A 20229-nucleotide genomic window follows, 5' to 3' on the forward strand; every position below is an offset into this window, starting at 1 on the left:
ACATGAGTTGACTCCTTGTCAAGCCATTAGGACCATTTGTTTATCTGGCTTGACAAAATGCTGAACTGGCCCAAAAGCAGCGTAGCTGTGTTGACATGACACTGGACTTAGCAGGTCCCTGAAGATATGCCAGGCTTTCCAGAGAATAAGTTCTGGTATCTGTACTATGGCATGGTTAGGCCAGTGAGTTGATTTCTCAGTCAACTGCACAAGTTAAATATTCTCTATTCCTGTCTTTTACTCCAAGCTTCTGCTTTCCCACATCCCTACATTCGTATCTCCTAAATCCCTTTAAATATTCCCTAGATATTCCTTATGCTTCCCCTCCATGCTTCCCCTCATGAACCCTTCTCTTAACCAAACTCCTTTGGAATGCTGCAACTGTCTTGTTCTAGGCATTCCTGGAGTTCACAAAACCAGCCATTGGCCAAACTTAGCCTGCAAGTCAGCAGTTAACCGCCCCTGCTGATGATAGCCAGGTAAGGAAGCTACCTCATCAACAACTAACTGCAAACAGAGATTTTAGGAAAGCAAGAGAAACATAGCCCAGTCAGTGATGTATTAGAAAACCCAATTCAAGAGAAAAGAAAAACAAACAGCATAGAAGAAGCTTTGTTAATCCTAACGCAACAGCAGACCTCTTCTGGTTCAGATTATAAGATTACTAATTAATAGCCATTTCCACCACCAACCCCCTGCTTTTTTTTTTTTTTTTAAATATCTGTGCAATATCTGAACAGATATTAATATCAATCTGTTCAGGTATCAGAACAATATCTGTTCACATACCAAGTGCTGACACGTTCAACCCAGGAAGGATTGCATACTTACCATCTCTTTACTGAGAGCTCTTTGCACTCCAGAGAACATCGCTAACTTTCAGAAATCTACATGATCAGCTGTTACGAAGCACAGTGCAAGCGCATATCTGTTGGTCATATAGTAAAAGGCAGCAAAGAAATCTTTTGTTTAAGCTCAGCTACGATAACTCCCAATTACGAGTGCCGATTATAATGGTTTTTTCTTGAAAGAGGGTTGAACTGATACACCTAAGTTAATGCTAAACTCACTTTCCTTCAGAGTGTACAATTTCTACTTAAAAATAACTATTATGTCAGACCATTTTCATTACCTTTTCCTCTCCTGGCAAGCCATCCTCCTCCTCCTCTGCATCTTCACGGCTCTTCTCATTGCGTTCCAATGCATCCAAGAGTCCAATACATTGCCTTCTAGGGGAGACCAGCTCTCGTTCATACTCTGTGCATAGGCTGGATGCTCCATCTCCATTTACTAACATCCCTGTGTAATACAGATGAAAAAAATCAACATGTTAACTCTTGCACCCTATGTTACTTTTCAGTGCCTCAAAACCAAATGTAGCAATCCGTAAATATATGTAGGTTTATCTCATCTCCCATGTCTTGCAGAGGAACTGTATTATACGGCTCAGTAAGCTTATTTTGGTTAACTGCTCTCAAAACGGCTGAAGCATTTGCTACCACACTCTCGTGGCTAGAATTAAGTTTAGACTTTACTCAAACTTTTCCCAAAACTTACTGTCACAGTTGTCTGTGTTTAACTACTGTAGTTTTATGGATTTCCTCAAAACTGAGTTCCTGCTTTTAAACAACCTTTCTGTGAAATATAATTTTTTTTTTTTTTTAAAAACACAATATATGGCTTTTAAAACCTACAAGCTCAAAGCATTAGCCCCTATAAGACACTGTCACTTCATCTCCCCAGAATATATATTTTCATTCTTTAGGGTCCAGGTATATTTGGTTTTAAATATCAGAACTTGGAGCTGTCATTAGTGTTAAATGAGTATCAATTTGCTACTTCCAAAAGGCATTCTCTTCAAAATATATTTCCTCTTTCTAGTGAGATGACTTAAAATAGAGACAGTTGCTATGAAAAGTCACTATTTTGAAAAGAATTGAAGTACAGTAAGCTATACGTTTAAAATTCAGTACAAGACACTCTTTAGCCAAAAATTACGATCGCATGTGCAGTTTGATGTTACAGCTAATGTAGTACATCTGGAAACCCATATGCACCCATATGCAGAGGTAATGTAGCTTGTTCCTTCCATCTCCAGTCATGCATTCCACCCCATCCTTTGAGATGGATCTAGTGATCATGAGGATGAAAGGTAAATGGTTCAGCAAGCTGGTCTGACTCACCCAGCAGTTTTGCAACGGATAGATTCAACTCAAGGGAAGGAGCATGGTTGGAAATTGAAAAAGGTCATTGCCAAGGTCATCCCTTTCAATGGGATGGGAAAATCACACCCTTGCTCTCAATTGCAATTGTTTTGGAACCACAGTTTTAAATACAACCTCATAGTTCTGTTCAGAAAGAGGGAGTGATCAGAGTGGAACATTCTGCAAGAGATTCTGAGAGAAATACTTCACTCTTTGGCATCAGCTAACCATAAATTATAGAATACTGTTTTCCTTCGAGGTCAATGTTCTCTTTCTATTTTTTCAGTCATATCACTGTGTAAGAGAGTCATTTGTACAACAACATGGAAGAAGAGGGACATATGAAAGTCAGTGCTGGTCAGAAATAGTTTAAAAAAAAGAAAAAGCTGTTAAGTCTATCTGTGATATTTCACTGAACGCCCTCTTTTCTGCAGGGCACCTTTGCAGGCCTCACCAGCCTCTCTGATGTGCAGTCCCAACTGGTTCCCCAGTTCCCTAATGCCAAGCTACACCCTTTCGGATCAGGCTTTTATGTCAGTCACTGAGCCTTCCTTGCTTTCTGCCCCGTTTCAATTTCCAGTTTCTTGCCCCACCTTCTCTGGTTTGGTTTAGAACAAATAAAACAAGACCAAACAAAACAAAAGTGCATCTATGAGGACCCAAACCTACCTACTCTTCTCCTCTTCAAACTTGGAACATGGTCATCCAGTTTCTTGGCTTTTCTCACAGATCGGTCCTGCTCAGATGAAGTAGATGGTGCCATATCACTTTCACTTAGGGAAGCAGCAGAGCCAGAAGGGCAATGTGGCAGGGGTGGGGGCATCTGCAAACAGTTTAGAAATGTTACAGTAGGCAAAAGCTGCTCTTCCATCCATTAACTACTTCCTTTGCAACCAAGAATACCAGCAGCAACCTGAAGCTATCTCATTTTTTCCCAAATAAATCTGACAGCAAAATTGTTAAGCATTCTGGATTTATGCATTTCTGACAGCAGGGTCAAATAATCAGAAGCTGACGTGGACAGATGAAGTGTACTGCACAGGCTCAGCACAAAGCGGCCTGTATAACGGAAAAGGAACGACGCCACTGTTAAGGAACAATTGCTTCCCTGCAACATATCAAAATGCATTGGCTTGTGCTTCCTATTTACCATGAAATTCTCATTTATAATGAGACAAGATCATTAGATCATCCAGACTCATCCATCTGGAACTTTGTATGTTGAATAATTTGTATTTGGCTAAAGCATCTTCTGGGAAGTCACCCAAATCTGGATGTGAAAGTTTTGTTTTCTCTAATTTTAACCTCCCATTTTTGAGAGGAATCTCTCATTCACCAGTAAATTTGTCCTAATAGTTAGTCGCTATCTAGCAAACCTGGAATTATTTCTAATTTGACTCTGGCTTCCAGCCTCTGGTTCTTGCTATGCTTTCTCCAGACAATTAGAAAGTCTTTTTATAATGATTATTTTTTTTAAACCTAAGAACTGCCAAACTATTAGCTTTATTGCATTACAATATGCAAACTGCTACTGAGAAAAAGAGCTTTTTCATTCTAAGAGGGGAATCATTTTAGTAAAGACGACCCAGTGATGACGCGTAACATCAGTTGACAGTGTACCTGACTCTTTATATCAGTCAGCTTAGATGCAAATTTGGTAACTTGACTGATTATTCCACACATATGCCTTCTCCCTGAGGGTGAGAGAGGGAAGTTTTTTGATGCTAACATCAGTTTCACTACTGTTATACCATCCAATGAATGTAGTGTTTCTTTAGGAGACACTGGAAAAGGAGGGTTTTTTTTTTTTTTTTTTTTAATAATCTAACTTAAAGAGATATGCAGCATGACAAAATATCCTGCTCCATCTCCTAACTCACTCTTGGAAGAGAAAGAAAGATGAAGCATACCTCCTCTCATGTAAGGGTTCCAATGCAAGATGATACCCTAAATAAAGTGACAAGATTCCTCCACCTCTCTCTCAGGGCTTAGTATTCCCAGTTTATAACGCTATCAAGGAAATTTTTTTTAATACACTTACAACTTCTTGAGCAACACGGAAGAAGAGAGAGACACCTCTGACTGCATGCCCAAAGTTGTCATAAACTTTCACATACGGGCGGACCCACGAAGGTAGCTTGTCTCTTACATCACCAGTTGTGAACCTGCATAGGATTGGACAAGGAGAAAATTATTTTTGCCAGGTGTATGAAACAAATGCTAAATCAGGGTTCAAAAGGACTAGGAAGGAACAGTAAGAAAACAAAAGTTTGAAACTGCACAGTAACTACAATCGGGGTGACATCTGCACTCAGAAGAAAAGGGCTTTGTTGATACTATGTACTGTGGAATCAGTCAATTCGTATCTTTTGCCCACAAAATCTTTAAGTGTACAAAATTATTATTCAACTGTGCTGTGCTCACTGTCCCCAGTCAGGCCTCCACACAGAAGGCTATCAAATTCTCAGTTGTTCTGGCAACATTAATCTTTCCTCCTCTTCCTTCTAATCCTCTCAAACAGCAGTTCAGTTGACTGCCTTCTCCAATGAGAGATAGAGAAATGTAAAACCATAAGTTACAGCAATTTGCAACAACAAGCAAAAAAAAGCATAAAGAGAGACACACAGATATACATTTTACAGATCAGGTTATAAATTTTACAGATCAGGTTATTTTGTATTAATGCCATCAGCATCTTTCTGCAACTCCAAGACAATATATTTTGGGATCAGAAGATAACAATTGCACTGTTGTAGGAAAGTAATTTGCTATCTGACCTGTTATATAATATCATTTCGCTAATTCTGAACTGTAACCTTCCCCACAGTAGCTCATTTATATACAAAACGCAAATATACATGTTGTAACATAAAGATGTTGACATATGTTTATGTTCTAGAACCAAGGTTTCACCTTTGGTCACATAGGAAGATGGCACCATAGTCTTGGCGATGTCTGATGACCCTGCCGATAGCCTGATTAACAGCCCGGGAAGCTTGCTGACTGTACCACTCACGCCCAGATAAATACTACAATAGGTGGGAGAAAGAATTGTATTATTTAGCAGATAAAAGGTATTCTCTGTGCAGCAACTATTTCTTTCCAAATCATTAAGAAATGTATCCAACAGGATCGAGTGACAAATCTCTAGAAGTCTAGGAAAGTCAAATATAGGTTCACTTGAATATCTCACCTGACTTATGGGACACAGGAAACTCAAGTACTAACATCCAAATTGAGGAGCTATTTAGAATACACTGACAGCCTCAGTTCTATGATAATAGCTATCCTGCAGGATAATAAATAATTTATAATGCCATTCATTCTCTTGCCTGAAGAATACTTGAAAGAAAGAACTACGAAGTGCTATCACAGGCAATACTCGCTCCCCAACCTTTTTCTGGGTGAAAGAAATCCCTCAGAAAGATATATAGATAACACGGACACAAAATACTTTGAAACTTTAATTGCACATTTTTTTGAGCCTATATCTGATTGCAACTTCGAAATTGGAAATAGAATTTGGAATCCTTCACCTATCAGAAAAACGTGACTATACTTGTGACTATACTCTGACTGTTTTGATATTCACAGCCCCATGAGGTTGGGAGGATAAAAGCTGAAACCCATACAGATGAGAAGGAGAAACGATGACACAACAAAATTAGCAAATAGCCAACAGTGAAAAGTTGCCCAGTATTACCTGTGCACCTGCACCACTTCTTCTCATTTCATCCAGGAACTGCATCTTTAAAACAACTCTCGGCTCCATACGAGGAGGAAATGGAAGCCCAGTAATTATGACTCCTCGTCCATTCATGTCTGCAAAGTCCAGGCCTTCGCTAGCCTGAAGGGATAGTGCTTCCCATTACCCACAGGAACTGAAGTGACATATCAAAGCAATTAGCAGTTCTTGGCCTTTTTTCTCCATGACATTACATCCCTAACCAAGTGTAGTTTGTAAATATATTATAATAGAGTTCCAACTAGACTTGTTGCTTTTGTGTAAAGACTTGAAACTTAGCTTTCTTTTCCCCTAGGAGGCCCTGACAAGGCATACCTCAGGCAACACCATTACTGTATTTTGCTCTTATTCCTGGATGAGCAGAACAGTTGCACTGAGATGATGCGTCAAATTTCGATTAACACCTCTCTTCAATCCTTCCATACTCGGAATAAGGAGATGCAGTAAGAACACGGCAAACCTTCTTTTGCATCAAAAATTAACAGAATCACTTCAGAGCAATAACGGAGAGCTACCAAAATTCTGCTCAGAAACTACCACACTATAATATCATATGCACCAGCTGGGCTGCTTCCATCTGTTCAAGCAGTTCTAACTTTCTTTGACCACTTACTTGCTCATGCTTCTGCAGCATGTCCCATGCTGTGCTGGTGAACCGGTTTGTGAAACGAACAAGATCAGAGAATTGAACGGAGGGAAAAATAATATGGGAGAAAAAGTTGGTTTGTTTCTCAGCTGAATCAGTTCTCCAAGCTCATTTACCAGCTGTGACGGAGTGTATAACACGGATGGATGGGTAAGCGACCGACTCTGGCCTGCTGAAACCAGCACTGTCGCCAAGGAAGAGCACAATCACAGGATGCTCTGTGATGTTATTCCTAACCCAGGTGAAGCTAGCAATTGTGTGGTTCTAGTTATGGACATTTTATCTCGGCAGAAAAAGGAGGTGCCCTGAAATATTTCCAGGTTTGCAGTCATGCACCCTTTGACTATACTAATCTAAACAATCTCTCCTTAAACTGTGTGTTATCACAAAGCATGGTCTCTCCACAGACACTCTGTTCCTCTCAGGCTGATGTATTACTGTCAGGAGGACAGGCATACTCACTGAGAGTCCCACCCAACAAGAGTTATGCTTTTCCTTAACTGACCCAACAGCTGGTTTGGAGACTGGTACTAAAGGTGCAAAAAAAAGTTGAGTCAAGTTTCTGTTGGCAGGCAGTAGGTGGAAGCAAGCAGCAAAAAGGCTGCAACCGTAATTTATGACTCTGCAAATACTTTCACTGGTTACAGAGATCAATTTATAAGCACTGGAACATGTAAATGAAAGGCCATCAAACGTTCACAGAGGACCTGAAGTGGATATAAATTGAGCAGTATTTTCAGTTTTCAGCAACGTTGTTCTAACATGTTTGATTACAGATGTTTCTTTTAAGTGTCCTCCAAAACTGTTTTTCTCATCTAACGCACTGGATTTTCTGTGAGCAGCCAACAGAAAATGTAAACATCATGAAGCTCATCCCATTTAAGAAACGCAAAAATGTATCCCTTGAAAGATCTGCATACTTGACATAAATGTGAGAAGGCTTCAGGACATCCCACTTCCCCTCTTGCCTTTTCCACACGTAATTACAGTCACACAACATAAATATATTCCTCAAATCCAAAACAAAGCTGTTTTCTTCCATCACCTACGTAATTTATCTCAGAGGAAATAAATTCTCTGTTACATTACCTTTCCCCGACATACTGCCAAAAACGCAGCTCCACTGGACTTCGGACAGACAATTTTATCATAGTATGCATCCATTACCTAAAAGATAAACCAGTTTAAATAGGAGCAACAGCGGAATTATCCTCTTTACATAAGCACAAATAGAAACCTGTACTAGATAAATTCAACACTGGATCTCACACTGAGATCCAAAATGTGGTTAGTTTGGCCTATTTTTTTTTTTCCTTAGCAGAGCGTAACAGTAAGTGTAAGGATTCCAATAAACAAAATGAAATCCAGAATACTCCTGGGTAAGCATAACACACTGATGTCAGATACTTCTAAAGAGAAGACAAAACATGGACTGCACTGCGTTTCTATGAATTCTTGAGTAAGAAGAGGCAGACCAGGAAAGCAATTCAAAGATATTATTTACTCTTAGAAGCAAACAGAAGAGGCTCTAAGTAAACAAGGAAAAAAAGCACGAAAAGTGGAGGAGTTTCAATGACTTGGGAAGTTAGGACAGAATTTTAATTAATATTCAACAGCATGTGATTTACTGGCAAGCAGATAGCATAGAAGCAGATAAACATTTGTGCCTACGAAGAAATCCGATTTTAATAAAGTCACCAGCCCATAAAATTAATGTCGACCCTGCAGTTACATGGAGGGGAAAATCCACCAGATAAAGGAGATTTTCATCATAGATGCTTATTTTAACGGTTCACTGACAGAACAAAATACATAAAGCGCCTTGCTACTGTTCAGTGAAAACTGGGACATATCCTACCCACCATCTTCCAGTGTTGCTCACGTTTTGCCCTTATATTACATTTCTGTGTCGAGTGTCCACCTTCTTTTAGCAGCAGCAGTGATCCAGAATGTTCTGCACTCTAAACTAAATCTCTTGTATTTAACTTGCAACTGGTACCTTTATAAATTATTTAAATGAGTAATGAAAATTGTCCTTTCTCTCTTAGAGTCCTAAGCTTTCTCTTTAATTGGTTTCCACTTCACACAGTAAATGCATGAAATATTAAATTTTTAAGATACCTAGGTGAAAAAGGCACCTGCAAGCCCCTAAAGGGCTTCCCATCTCAATGGCAATTCAGGAGATTACTACCGCACAATTACAGAAAAAGATTGCACTCAGAAACAATTCCACTGACAAGTGCAGGCCTCTAATGCCCATAGCCATTGTACAAAAGTTAGAACAAATCTGCTACTTAAAGGCATCCTTAATCAAGCACATACTGCACAACTCCATAAAAAACCAAAGCACAACAAGTTGGGAAGAAACGGCCCGCAGAACATTCAATGATGCCAACTACTCAAGTGGTGGTTTTCTAGCACCTCAATTACTCAACATATATGTATGTTATACTAGCAACTGTTAACATCAGTGGATTTCAAATGAAGACCATATCCTGCACAACTAGCTTAAAGAGTGAAAGAACGGTGCATAGAAGAGTTGTACTTCAACAAAGTCCTCAGAGCTTTTGCTTTTTATTCTAGGAATACGCCGTTCACAACGAAACACATTTTTAAAAAGGTATTTAAGCGTAATTTGTGGAGATGTTACAGACAGGCAATGCAAATTACCAACCTCTGTGAAGCTTCCTTTATTCCTTGGTTCCACAAACATTGGTTTCACTTCTTCTATTCTTTTAGCAAAATCATGCTCCTGTTAAACAGGTAATAAATACACCAGAAATGTCCATGTGAAAGCAAACACATACCAGAAATGAGTCAAGAGTAGTCATCACATACTTCCCCCATAGCCAGTTTCTCTCTTGCCAAACAGAGGAAGAGATGGGGCAGAAAATTGTGACTCCAAAAACACTAGGAAAATAATGGTCCCTTGCAGTTAGCATAACTCAAACATTACACAGAGGGTTGAAATCTTTCTCAGTGTAAATGCCAGTAAGTGAGAATCATTCCTTTCCAAGTTGCAAGTTCCCAACACCAACTTCCTGGGGACTCACCCTGCAATACGAAATTTAAATGAACTCTGTGGTCAAATCAAATAATGTAATAAGATTCTTCTAGGCTTTAGTTTCTATAATACTGCAATTCAGCGTACTGGAATCAAAATAAAAGAAACCTTACCTAGGATTTTACTTTCTCGATTATATAACTACTTATTAAAGAATTTTCAATGAGCATGGTTAGTTAGCATAACTATACACTGCCCGAAGTGCATAGCTAAACAACGTTTAAAGGGAGAAAAACGATCGTACTCTCCAATATTCCAGGCTTTTATCCATGACAGGATATGATGGGAAGAACACCAACAGCCCGTGGGGCACAACTCGCACAAGGTTACCTGCAACGAGATAGACAAACGTATCTAATTCAGGGTGTTTTTCTCTTGCGATGGAGTGCACAGACTGTGGAGGAAAGACAAATTAACAGCACAGTTTCCCTCCAAAATATTTTCTGCTTTCTCAACATGAAGGTTGTTGTATTAAAAAAAGTTAATTTTTTTAAATCGTTTCAATAACCTTGTTGTCAAGATGTGCCCTTAAATATAGCCGCCTAATTAGTTTTTCAAAGTGAAAAGTTAACACAATAAAACGCATTGCAAACTACACCAAATACTAGAGTGGAAGAGATGCAATATCATCTGCCATACTTTCTCATATGACAGTGAGAAGGAAAAAATTGATCAGCTCCTCCACTCCTGGCCCACTGTAGTTTTAACGCTCTCAGCAATGCATGAGGTACCACAAACTTGCTTTGGAGATTTTCTCCAAAACATACACATACATACAGTATACAGTACAATGTATCATGTATTTTTTTCAGTACAGTGTATGCACAGCATACAACATATAGTCTACACTTCACTGAAAAAATATTGATCCAGTACGGTGTGAAAGTATTTTCTTAATTTCACCGTTTAAGCCAAGCTCAACATCTCAGAACACTTTCCTTCCTGTTTGGTTCTTTGTACTTATTTCATTCAAATACTTCTAGACTTAACAGCTTCCTTTCAATCACACCTTAGCCAAGCTACGCAAACTTTTTTCTTTTATTATGCCCTCACATTAAAGTTCTGTAGTTCTATTGTATTTGTAAAACACGACCAAAATAATAAATGCTTGATACGGTACCTATACATACATCATGTGAAATTGCATTGGCCTCTTGAGATCCTTAATTTGTTTGCAAATTGATGCTCATCAATTTTGCTTATCTTTTCCAGCAACATCTCTGTGCATCTATTTTATAGCTTGCACCACTTTCTGACCGCATTTAGGACCCACATTTTTGACCCAGATACAAACAACTGGCAGTAAAAATGAACTCCTAGCTTGCAAACATCAAACGAAGGACTTGCACTGTTTTTCACATGCAACTGCAGTAGTCAGCTGCCTGAGCAAACAACAGCATGCAAAAATCAGATACGATTTAGATACACAGCGCGGCCCTTTACCTTTGTCTATCTTATTATCCGTTGTCTTTAATATTTCAGACACCTTCCAAAAGGTGCGACAGCCCATTTGTGAAAGCCGAACACCTCACTTACCAATCGTTTTCCCCAGAGAAGATAAATATTCTTCTGAAAATCTACAAAGCAGAAAATCAAATATCATCATTGTATTTCCTTTTCTACAGTTCTTTCATATATATTGACTTTCTCTGATATTCTTCATCAGAAATAGCTCATCCGTGCTTCCAACTTCTCTCCTTCCTGTAGCAGTCACCTATACCAAGGACACAAAATTTGTGGGTAATACCTTGACTACATGAGACTTTCAAGGAAGAAATTTCTGCCAAAAAAGTCTGTAGATGCTGCCAATCCTGACTAACATGACAACTAAAAGAGTTATTGATGAATTACATGTGGTGAGACTGCGGGGGGGGGGGGAGGGATTTGGTTGCTATAGTTACTATTTACTGGTGGTATAAGCCAAGTAAATCGCTTATCTTCTATTGACTAAGTATTGCTCTATAATGACTATACAGTATTTATCTGTTTCTTCCAGTCCTGACTGAAATTTCACCTGTTTTTTCATGCCCTTAGGTTTCATTCTTTCCGGTTCCATACAGTTTTGCATACTCTGGTTTCCCAGGAAACTTACATATACAGAGGGGGAAAAAAGAAAAAGTGTTAATTTTGCAAGACCTACAAAAAACACAATAACCTTAAGGAATGCTGTCAAAATATGGCAAATACTGTTCATCTTCTTCCTTCAAAACAGATGTTCCAGAAGTGGGGGAGGAGGGAAATACCCAATTTCTCCCCCTTAGAAGACAGTATCCTTTAACAAAATAAACTGAAATGGTGCACACAGCTTCTGAGAATGAAAAATATCGGCTAAGGGTTTTCCCATCTTCTTCCCTCTGTAAAAGCCAATGACAATTGCTGAGTCCCTTGCAAGCTCCATGGAATATCTGGCACTTTTCCCTTTTTTCCACATATGAGCTCTCTGAGACCTATTATTGAGCTTCTGTATATTCCTGAAAACAAGGAAGGCCAGAAGCAGATTAAAACAAATTAAATAATTTTCAGTCAGGGGTTTGACTGTAATGCCGAACTCAAAATAGATTTAAGAATATGCTGCCAAAAAAATTAATAATTATGGGTGCTCCAGGAAGAAAATTAAAATAGAATATCGTGCATATTTCACGCAAGGAACTGGTCCCTCATTCCAAAATACTACAGAAGGATTACATCCTTAAACACAGCAGTGCCACCAATGTAACGCCGCCGTTACACCCTCCTGTTTAAAAAAGGACCCCTAATGCTGGAACCCACGAATTTGAAATGGAAGTTCGTTACCTTTTTTCATAGGTAGAAGTGAGCACAGTTCCATCAGGTCCTTTGGGAATAATCCCAACCCAGAGCTGGTGCTTATCTATAACATGTGGATTCTCCAAGCAAACAGGAAAAGGGCTGAAGAACAGGAAAGCAAGATTCAAGTCATACTCATTCTATAATTCCTTATTGGACTTTCAGTCCAGAACACAAAAATTCTAAGTTAAAATCTAAAATCATGAGAGCAGACTGCACATTTTCATTAATGCTACTGCTCATACATCTAGGTACTTACATCTGCATTTCCATTGTAAACGATGAGAGAGGGGAGAGCGTACCACTGGTAAGGATTATTGTCCTGACCCCTTGTCGAACAAGCTCATGCATGCTGTATCCAGGGCTGAAACACCAATAACTCAAGGTCTTTCCTGGATCAAATAAAGAGAAAACACTAAGAAGCAAGCCTGTAGGGTGGAGAATGAGTCTCTGTCTAGCATACAGTACATAGCAGCATCTGAACTTCTGTTAAGTGAAAGGCTATCACTTGGAGTTAAAATTCCACACGTATGGTGTGTTCTGCTTTGGTTCTTCCCAGATTTAATTGTTATATTCATTCAAAATATAGTTTAAAAGTTCATTGATCCCACACACTTGAAGTAGATATATTTTTCGTCAAAAGATTGTTATAGAAAAGATAGAGCATCAGAGCTTATTGCCAGCAAGTAATGGTCAGATGGAGGACTAAAGGGTTTAATCTACTCAATCTATCCACTGGTTCATTTTCCGTCATCACAGGCAATTGGAAAAAGGAAGCATGGTAGAAGAACTGCAGAATACTGGGACGAAGGACTAAGAACTGATGTTACTTGAAAACATCTCCACCCTTGTTCTTGACTGAAAAGAGAAGAACTCCATCAGAAACTTAAGAGGCTAAAAACCTGTACTATTTCTCCATTCCCATGAACTTTTCTCTTTCCCACACTCAACTGCTAAACCCTTCAACTTCTGCCACAACTTTTATGGGATGTGGATACAAAAGTACGTGCCACACTGAAAATCTAGGATAACATAAACTATCAATACAAAGGATATAAAGAAAAAAATGTGTGTAAATCGTACTAGTCATTTCTTCCACTGCTCAGTTGATAGGTATAACATTTGTGGTCTTGCTGAAAACATGTCATCAACTTTTCAGAGAGTAATATGTGCCCAGTGAGTCACTTACTATTTAAAGTACAAGAGAGAACATTCATTTTAAGCTTCACCCCCTTCCATCTCATTTGGATAAATCCATCCAGAAGATATCTAGATTCTAGAAAAATCACATTCCAAAAATAAATACATCCTGGATCTCTTTAATTCACCCTAAAAATTGGCACAAATTTCATTTAGGCAGTAACGCCTATTCAGATCTGTATCTGGACAGGCCAGCAGGTATCCAGAAACAAGATCAGAGTCACTTACATCAGAAGAAATTCTAGCATAAGAGCAAATTGTACAGATGTGGGATGGTCTAGGAGAGGACATAACCACTCACCATTTGCCTTGCCAATTCTCAGTTTGAAATATCCTTCTCTAAGCCTGCAGAAGGCTTGCCAGGCATTGATTCCACTTTTCTTGGACAAGCTAGAATTGTAATATATTTGCAGCCTGGAGTCCTGCAATTATGACTTTAAGCATAACAACATTAATCCGGTTTTAGGGATCCCATTCACAACCAGGAGCTGCATAGAGTGAACGGTATATAAGACAGATCTCCACAGCAGCTTGTTTCATCCCTGGTACAAGGACAGCTGAGCCACAAGGAGAAGGTTTGTCAGTAATGTCACCAGACTACATGGTGATTTATAGCAAACCAGAAGCAATGGCATTTTACCTTAATGTAAAACTGCAATAGTTTAACGTCACATCCACAAGCAGCATCTGTGCACAGAACAGATAGCTAAGGCAATAATCTTATCAGCTATCCCAAGCTATGCCACCGCCCGTCACAAATTACAGTTCTTAGGGAATTATGCTCCAGTGAATCATTTCCACAAAATTCTTTGCAAATAGCTATTCTTAAAAGGTTTGCAGTTTTTCAATACAATATGCGATACTTTCAAACTACAGGGGACCAAAAATTTGATCAATCTAGCCTGGTCTCCGCTAGGCTTGCGCATAGCGCAAGTCTCAACAGATTTCTAGTTCGTTGCCTAGGTGCTGGCAAACAATGCTTTCATTTGAAAAACAAATGTATCATTGCGTGCCTGCTAAATCACAGAATTCTGTGACTGCTTTGCATTGCTTTTGTGTACAAATCCTCCAAACTATGCAATAAAACAAAGTGCTTTTGTTAGCCTTTTCCGGAGCATACACATATAGGAAAATCTATTTAAAAGTATTCTTGGAACTTAAAACTTTGATTGAGCAATATGCCAGGAAAACAATATCTGCAGATTACCAAACAGCCTGCTTCTATTCAGAAACGCACTAGCGAAGTGAGCACTTACTATGTGAAAGCACTTAAGGACATTGTGTGCAAAACCACTAAATTCGTGGAAACCCACTCTTCGGAGGAAAAAAAAAATTGTTTTCGTCCCTGAAAAACAGAACTTCTGTGAAACAAATACTTACATTCTCCAGAGTATTTAACTGAGTAATTATGTAAACAGTTATGAGGCAGGGTATTTACAAAGATCCTTGGAGAGTGTCCTGTGAAGAAGGCTTAGGTAAAGGGAGCGTACCATTAATTTCTACATCTTTCTTCTGTAACTAGAGAATGTCTGTTTTGTTTTCCACCTAACTGCATATATTCAAAATCAGAAAGAATGGATGTTGAAGTCCAACAAAACCCAACTTGATGCTGCCTACAGTGGCCTTTGGATAAACCTTTGATTCAGAAGCCAAGTTTCTTTCCCTTTTAGTATGTTGTTTTGAAGCACAGTTATATTGAGGTAGTTCCAGATATCAAGTATTGCAGAGAAGAAGTAACAAAGTAGGTGGGGGGGGGGGGGGGGGAAGAGCGAGAAGGAGAGGCAGAAATCTCAGTTGAACATGAAAGACTGAGAACTACAGCTGAGACTGAAATTATCAAGGAGTGAGACAGGGCCCTTAAGAACTGAGGAAGTTGCACAAAAAAAGGCGTTACCTCAGAGAGCACAACAATGCCTGAAGCTTCATTACCAGGCACAGCATTTTCTGGCTAAGAGTTCACATTCTCAAGGGTTATTTCTCTGGCACATTATATGAACCTTCATTATAGAGCTTCAGAATGAGCCAGCCAATTACAACTCTTCCACTATCAATAGGATCATTTACACAGAGACACTTCAATTAACAACTTTCACATAATTTATGCTTCATAAAACCCTTGGCACACATTTTCAGAATCATATCTATACACGAATCTCCTTCTTGGTAAAGTTACAACCTTAGCAACACAAATTTTGTTTAGCGCTACACAAATACAGAAAAAACATAGCACACATGAGGATCCCAGAACATTTCAGGAACTTCAACCTCCTCTTACAGGAGAGTTTGCTATTCTTGAGCTGGTCGGAAGATTTTCCTTACACCAATACAAGCACCTGCTTCGTAACAGTGACAATTTCCTTTCGCTGGAATAATTGTACTAGAACTCCAATAGCACACATAGCTGTCCTAGCACAAGAACGTGTTATACTGAGACTGCATACGTCACCTCCCATTTAGAAGTAACAGAAGTAATACAAGTGAAAAGCATCTCCTGTACTCCAAATTGCATCCACAGCAGGGCTGTACTTAGAAACATAAGACTTGAAAGGACCACCTGGAAACAATCCTTGAACTCTTGAAATTTAGTACTGAAGTTCAAAAGCCTTAAAAAACTGCTCTGTGCCAGAGGAAGAATGCTCCAGGACAACGCTAACACCCTTAAGTCTCTTCATCTTACAGAAGAAGAAAAAAACTGCATGCCCGGACAACTCACTGATTCTCTGCTAAACTGAATAGGGGAAAATCCTTCACAATTCCACATTTAGTGACTGTTTTAACTTGGAGCACTTCTACAAAACATGCTAGCCAGGCACTTAAGACCTTTCAGCTCTATGAGGAACACCAGTGAACCTCGGTATTCCATCAGGGTTAAAAAGGAGGGCATTTTCTGCGTATAGGCAAATCTAGCGTGTGCCCTTATTGAGCTACTCTGTTCAGCCCTTCCATTCTTTTGAGAGCCTCAAAGTCCTACAACGGCATTACATAATTTGCCAGAGGATTCCTTGCTCACAAATGTGAAGTAACAAAGATGAAAATATCTTCAATTGTTTCCTATTATTTATATAAAAAAAAAACCAAACAGTTGAATGATTTCAATCCAGTTTTTACATGAGTCTGCCCCTCTTACATGAGTACCTTGTTTTTTCACAACTGATGAATTCCAGAGATCCGTCCTTTGTTTCTTCTTATTACTGCTATCCAGATGAATGTGTACCTGAAGGAAAAACATATCAACGCTTCTAGACACTGCTGCAGAAATGAACTTGCACTTCATCCCTCAATAAGGCTCGCTCGTGTTATGGGTAGTTATGGTAATTAATGTCACTTTTATAGTGCTAGCAAGGCTGTATTATTTCCTATTTCCCTTTCTTAATTTGTTTCCAATCCCTCATGACACCTCTAGCAAGGATCAGAGAAGCATATCACCATTTAACCAGCCATTTTGCATCAGTTTGAGAGCAGCATTTCATGGGCTTCCCTGAGCAAACACAAAGAACAGAATTATTTGGGCGTCGTCCAACAGAATAAAACATACAGACTAGAATACTACCGTGTTAGAAAGATTTGCTGCATTTGGCAACAAAAACAGCATATTAAAGCCAATATATGGAAGAATTTAATTACAGAGGAAAAACTATTTTATTACCAATGTTTTTAAAAGTAATGAAAAAGGCCATAAAAATCCTTCTGCTATTGAAAGATTCAAAAGCTACACGGTAACCTCAAAACAGCAGCTAAGATTTAAGGAGAGACTCACAGAATTAGATACCACATGTGGAACTTCAATGCATGAAGTAAACAGAAAAAACTACTTATACAAAGAGCAGGAATGCTGCAGTCTGATTTCTAGTTTTCTGTTAAATACAAGAAGATGGTTTTACAACCTAAAAGACAGCTGGCTTATTGGACTAGAAGTTCTTCCTCTAAATTTGCCAGAGTAATGCATCTCATTTTTTATGCACCTCTAGTATTTTGTCAGATAGCACTGATGGGATAGCATGTTTGGTTTTCCTTACTAGGAAAACAGGAAGATACAGCTTGATACAGCTGAAGAAAGGAGATTTAAGCAATGCAGGAAAGTGTTCATAGAGTACGCAATTATTCTGCCAAGTTTCAGCATTAAATTTTATCTATACAACACAGCAGAAATTCAGTTCATCTAAAAGCTGCCTTTTATTAAAAAAAAAATCTGCTCTCAAAATTCATTATAGCATCACAGTCATCAGTCCAAAACTCTGTCCGAATAAATTGTACGGTCTTTGGGGTTTTTTTGAATGGCTATATCATGCTCGGTTGGTAATAGGTTACAACAAAGTAATTCCTCAAGCTCTCTGATGACCTTCATTGGAGAGAAGGACGACAACATTTCACTCAAGCCTTATGAAGAAACCCTTCACAAAAGAGAATGTAAAACTTGAGTCAGTCAAGAGATTAGTTTATTGAAAGAACACATCCATTCTTGCATAGCATACAGTATCAAAGTTTTTAATAACGCGTACCTGCTGCACTTTCCTTAGCTCATTTAAATAAAGAGTTTATTTTAAAATTGCTATATAGATTCCCTTTTTCCTTGGAACATAATTTTACTGCAGGTTTTTTGGCTTTTTCTGGAAGAATTTACATATCCTTCTTCTAATCCAAACCATAATCTGCCATGCTGTCCACAGTCTTCTGACTCTTGAATACCCCAAGCACAGATATGAAATGCCACTTAGGAAAACCACAGAACACACACAGCATCCCATACCTTATAGTATTTGGATATGGATCGGGCTGGCATGAAACTCGTCATGCCTTCCGGAGGATCAATGTTGAATACCGTCTGGCAAATGAAAGAAAACAAATAGGAAGATTAACAAGTGTTTTGAGCAAAATCCCTAACACATCTTTGCACTGAGAAGTATCTACAGAAAAGTTATTGTTGCAATAACCTTAAATATATCTTCTTGCTCGCTTGTTATTTAATAAAAGTGGAGAACTCTGAATAAACGCATCTTCACAGGCAACACCTTCTAGCCACATGGCTTCCCTATTGAATAACAATGCAGGCCACTATTTATGAAAAGGAAAAACCTTTTATGCTTAATTGTGTATTTAACTTTGTGCACTTAGTTACAGCACCTGATGCATACAAAAGGGCAATAAAATGACTGGCTAGACTTCTGTGTAAGCACATATTCAACCTACGCAAATGACAGTATTACTATATAAACCATACATGACTGCTGCTATTGATGACAGAGTCCCAAATGCTTTTAAAAGAACCGTCTGAATTCCCTGATTTGGTTTAAAATCTCAGCCATGATACTCTACACTAATAATACTCTGCTTAGATAAAATAAAGCTGCAACCACATACAGTTGTCCATATAGCAAATGGAAAGCCAATTCTTCTGTACAGACTTATGTTTCTTCTAATAGGGTATTACTGCTAAGGGTGATACTCTTAAAACATATGGCATTTCAGTGCAATTTCAGTGAAAACAGCTGTAGTTCTCAAATATTTATAACTTCCATTAATTTTTCTAAACAAAATTCCTTCAGACATTTAAAAGAAATTATCCAAGCTCATAAAAATATCAGCTAATTGCAAAAAGAAAGATGTTCTGCACCAGTCAGGAAAAAAACAGAAGTACAATTCCTGGAAAGATTAACTTATGAAAAATAGCCAAAAAATAGAGAGTACAAAATAGATTTTAGTAAGTGTTCCTCTTAAGAAAAAAAAGTGATCATTAATAAAAACAAGTGCATGATAAATTAACTCTTGGAGACAAAGCTCTATAACAAGAAAGCATCGTGTTTTATCAAGCAAGATACTGACTGTGACCTAGTCCTACTTAAAAAAAAAAAAAAAAAGTGTATCTTGGGATAATGAATTATCATATGGAGGATTTACTGTCCATGTATACATTTTCAACAGCAGCAGCAGAGATCTTAGTTTTCAGCGAAAGATGGCTCTGCTAACTCAAATCATTTTTTTACGTGTCATAGGCTAAAAGAGTACACATGGACAATTATCTTCAGTCATGTAGTACCCTGTGGTCTGTGAGTTCCAGTGACTGGGATCCTGACACCAGAGTTCCGTTTCTGAATCTCCTCATCTATCAGCTTGGAGACTCCAGACAAATAATTTGAATTTAAATTATTTACAGTGAATTTATCTTCCCCACAAAGGAATAGTGGCGCTTACCTGCCAAACAAATAATTTTGATATCAGTGTACCCAAATTGCTGCTAGTGTACCAGAACATACATCTTGGCTTTGTTAAATTTCTATAAAAATAAAATACTGTGTATGCCACTGGGATTATATTTTATCGTCATAAACATCCATGCATTTGATGAGTTCAGTATTGCAAACCTACCAGGACCAACCAAGTTCAGATTCACTGATTTCAGACTGTCAAGGTCTAAAAAGTGAGAAGTTTTGACTGAAGAAGTTTAGGTAAAACCACATAACCAAAACACACTTTGAGCAGCAGAACACGTAGCAAAGTAGAAAGAACTCTTACCAGCTCCTACAAGTAGGGTAAAGTGTAGTGCCAAGAATTAGCACAGACACATTTC

At 38.4% G+C, this 20229-nt stretch overlaps 1 protein-coding gene across 3 annotated transcripts in view; it reads right to left on the reverse strand.

Annotated features, from left to right (window-relative positions):
- The window catches only part of RTEL1 (regulator of telomere elongation helicase 1), a 52244-nt gene that overhangs the window by 17258 nt on the left and 14757 nt on the right, over nt 1–20229 (reverse strand). For all 3 annotated transcript variants that reach the window (XM_068913064.1, XM_068913062.1, XM_068913063.1), the window contains exons 15-27: nt 18412–18486; nt 16800–16878; nt 12724–12856; nt 12453–12566; nt 11196–11236; nt 9904–9989; nt 9270–9347; nt 7685–7762; nt 5908–6051; nt 5118–5233; nt 4246–4369; nt 2874–3027; nt 1133–1299 (exon numbers count right to left, since the gene is read on the reverse strand). In XM_068913064.1, coding sequence (XP_068769165.1) covers nt 1133–1299; nt 2874–3027; nt 4246–4369; nt 5118–5233; nt 5908–6051; nt 7685–7762; nt 9270–9347; nt 9904–9989; nt 11196–11236; nt 12453–12566; nt 12724–12856; nt 16800–16878; nt 18412–18486 — 1389 coding nt within the window. The remainder of the gene's footprint in view (nt 1–1132; nt 1300–2873; nt 3028–4245; nt 4370–5117; nt 5234–5907; nt 6052–7684; nt 7763–9269; nt 9348–9903; nt 9990–11195; nt 11237–12452; nt 12567–12723; nt 12857–16799; nt 16879–18411; nt 18487–20229) is intronic.

Source organism: Struthio camelus, chromosome 18 (genome assembly GCF_040807025.1).
Source record: "Struthio camelus isolate bStrCam1 chromosome 18, bStrCam1.hap1, whole genome shotgun sequence".
NCBI classification, from domain to species: domain Eukaryota; kingdom Metazoa; phylum Chordata; class Aves; order Struthioniformes; family Struthionidae; genus Struthio; species Struthio camelus.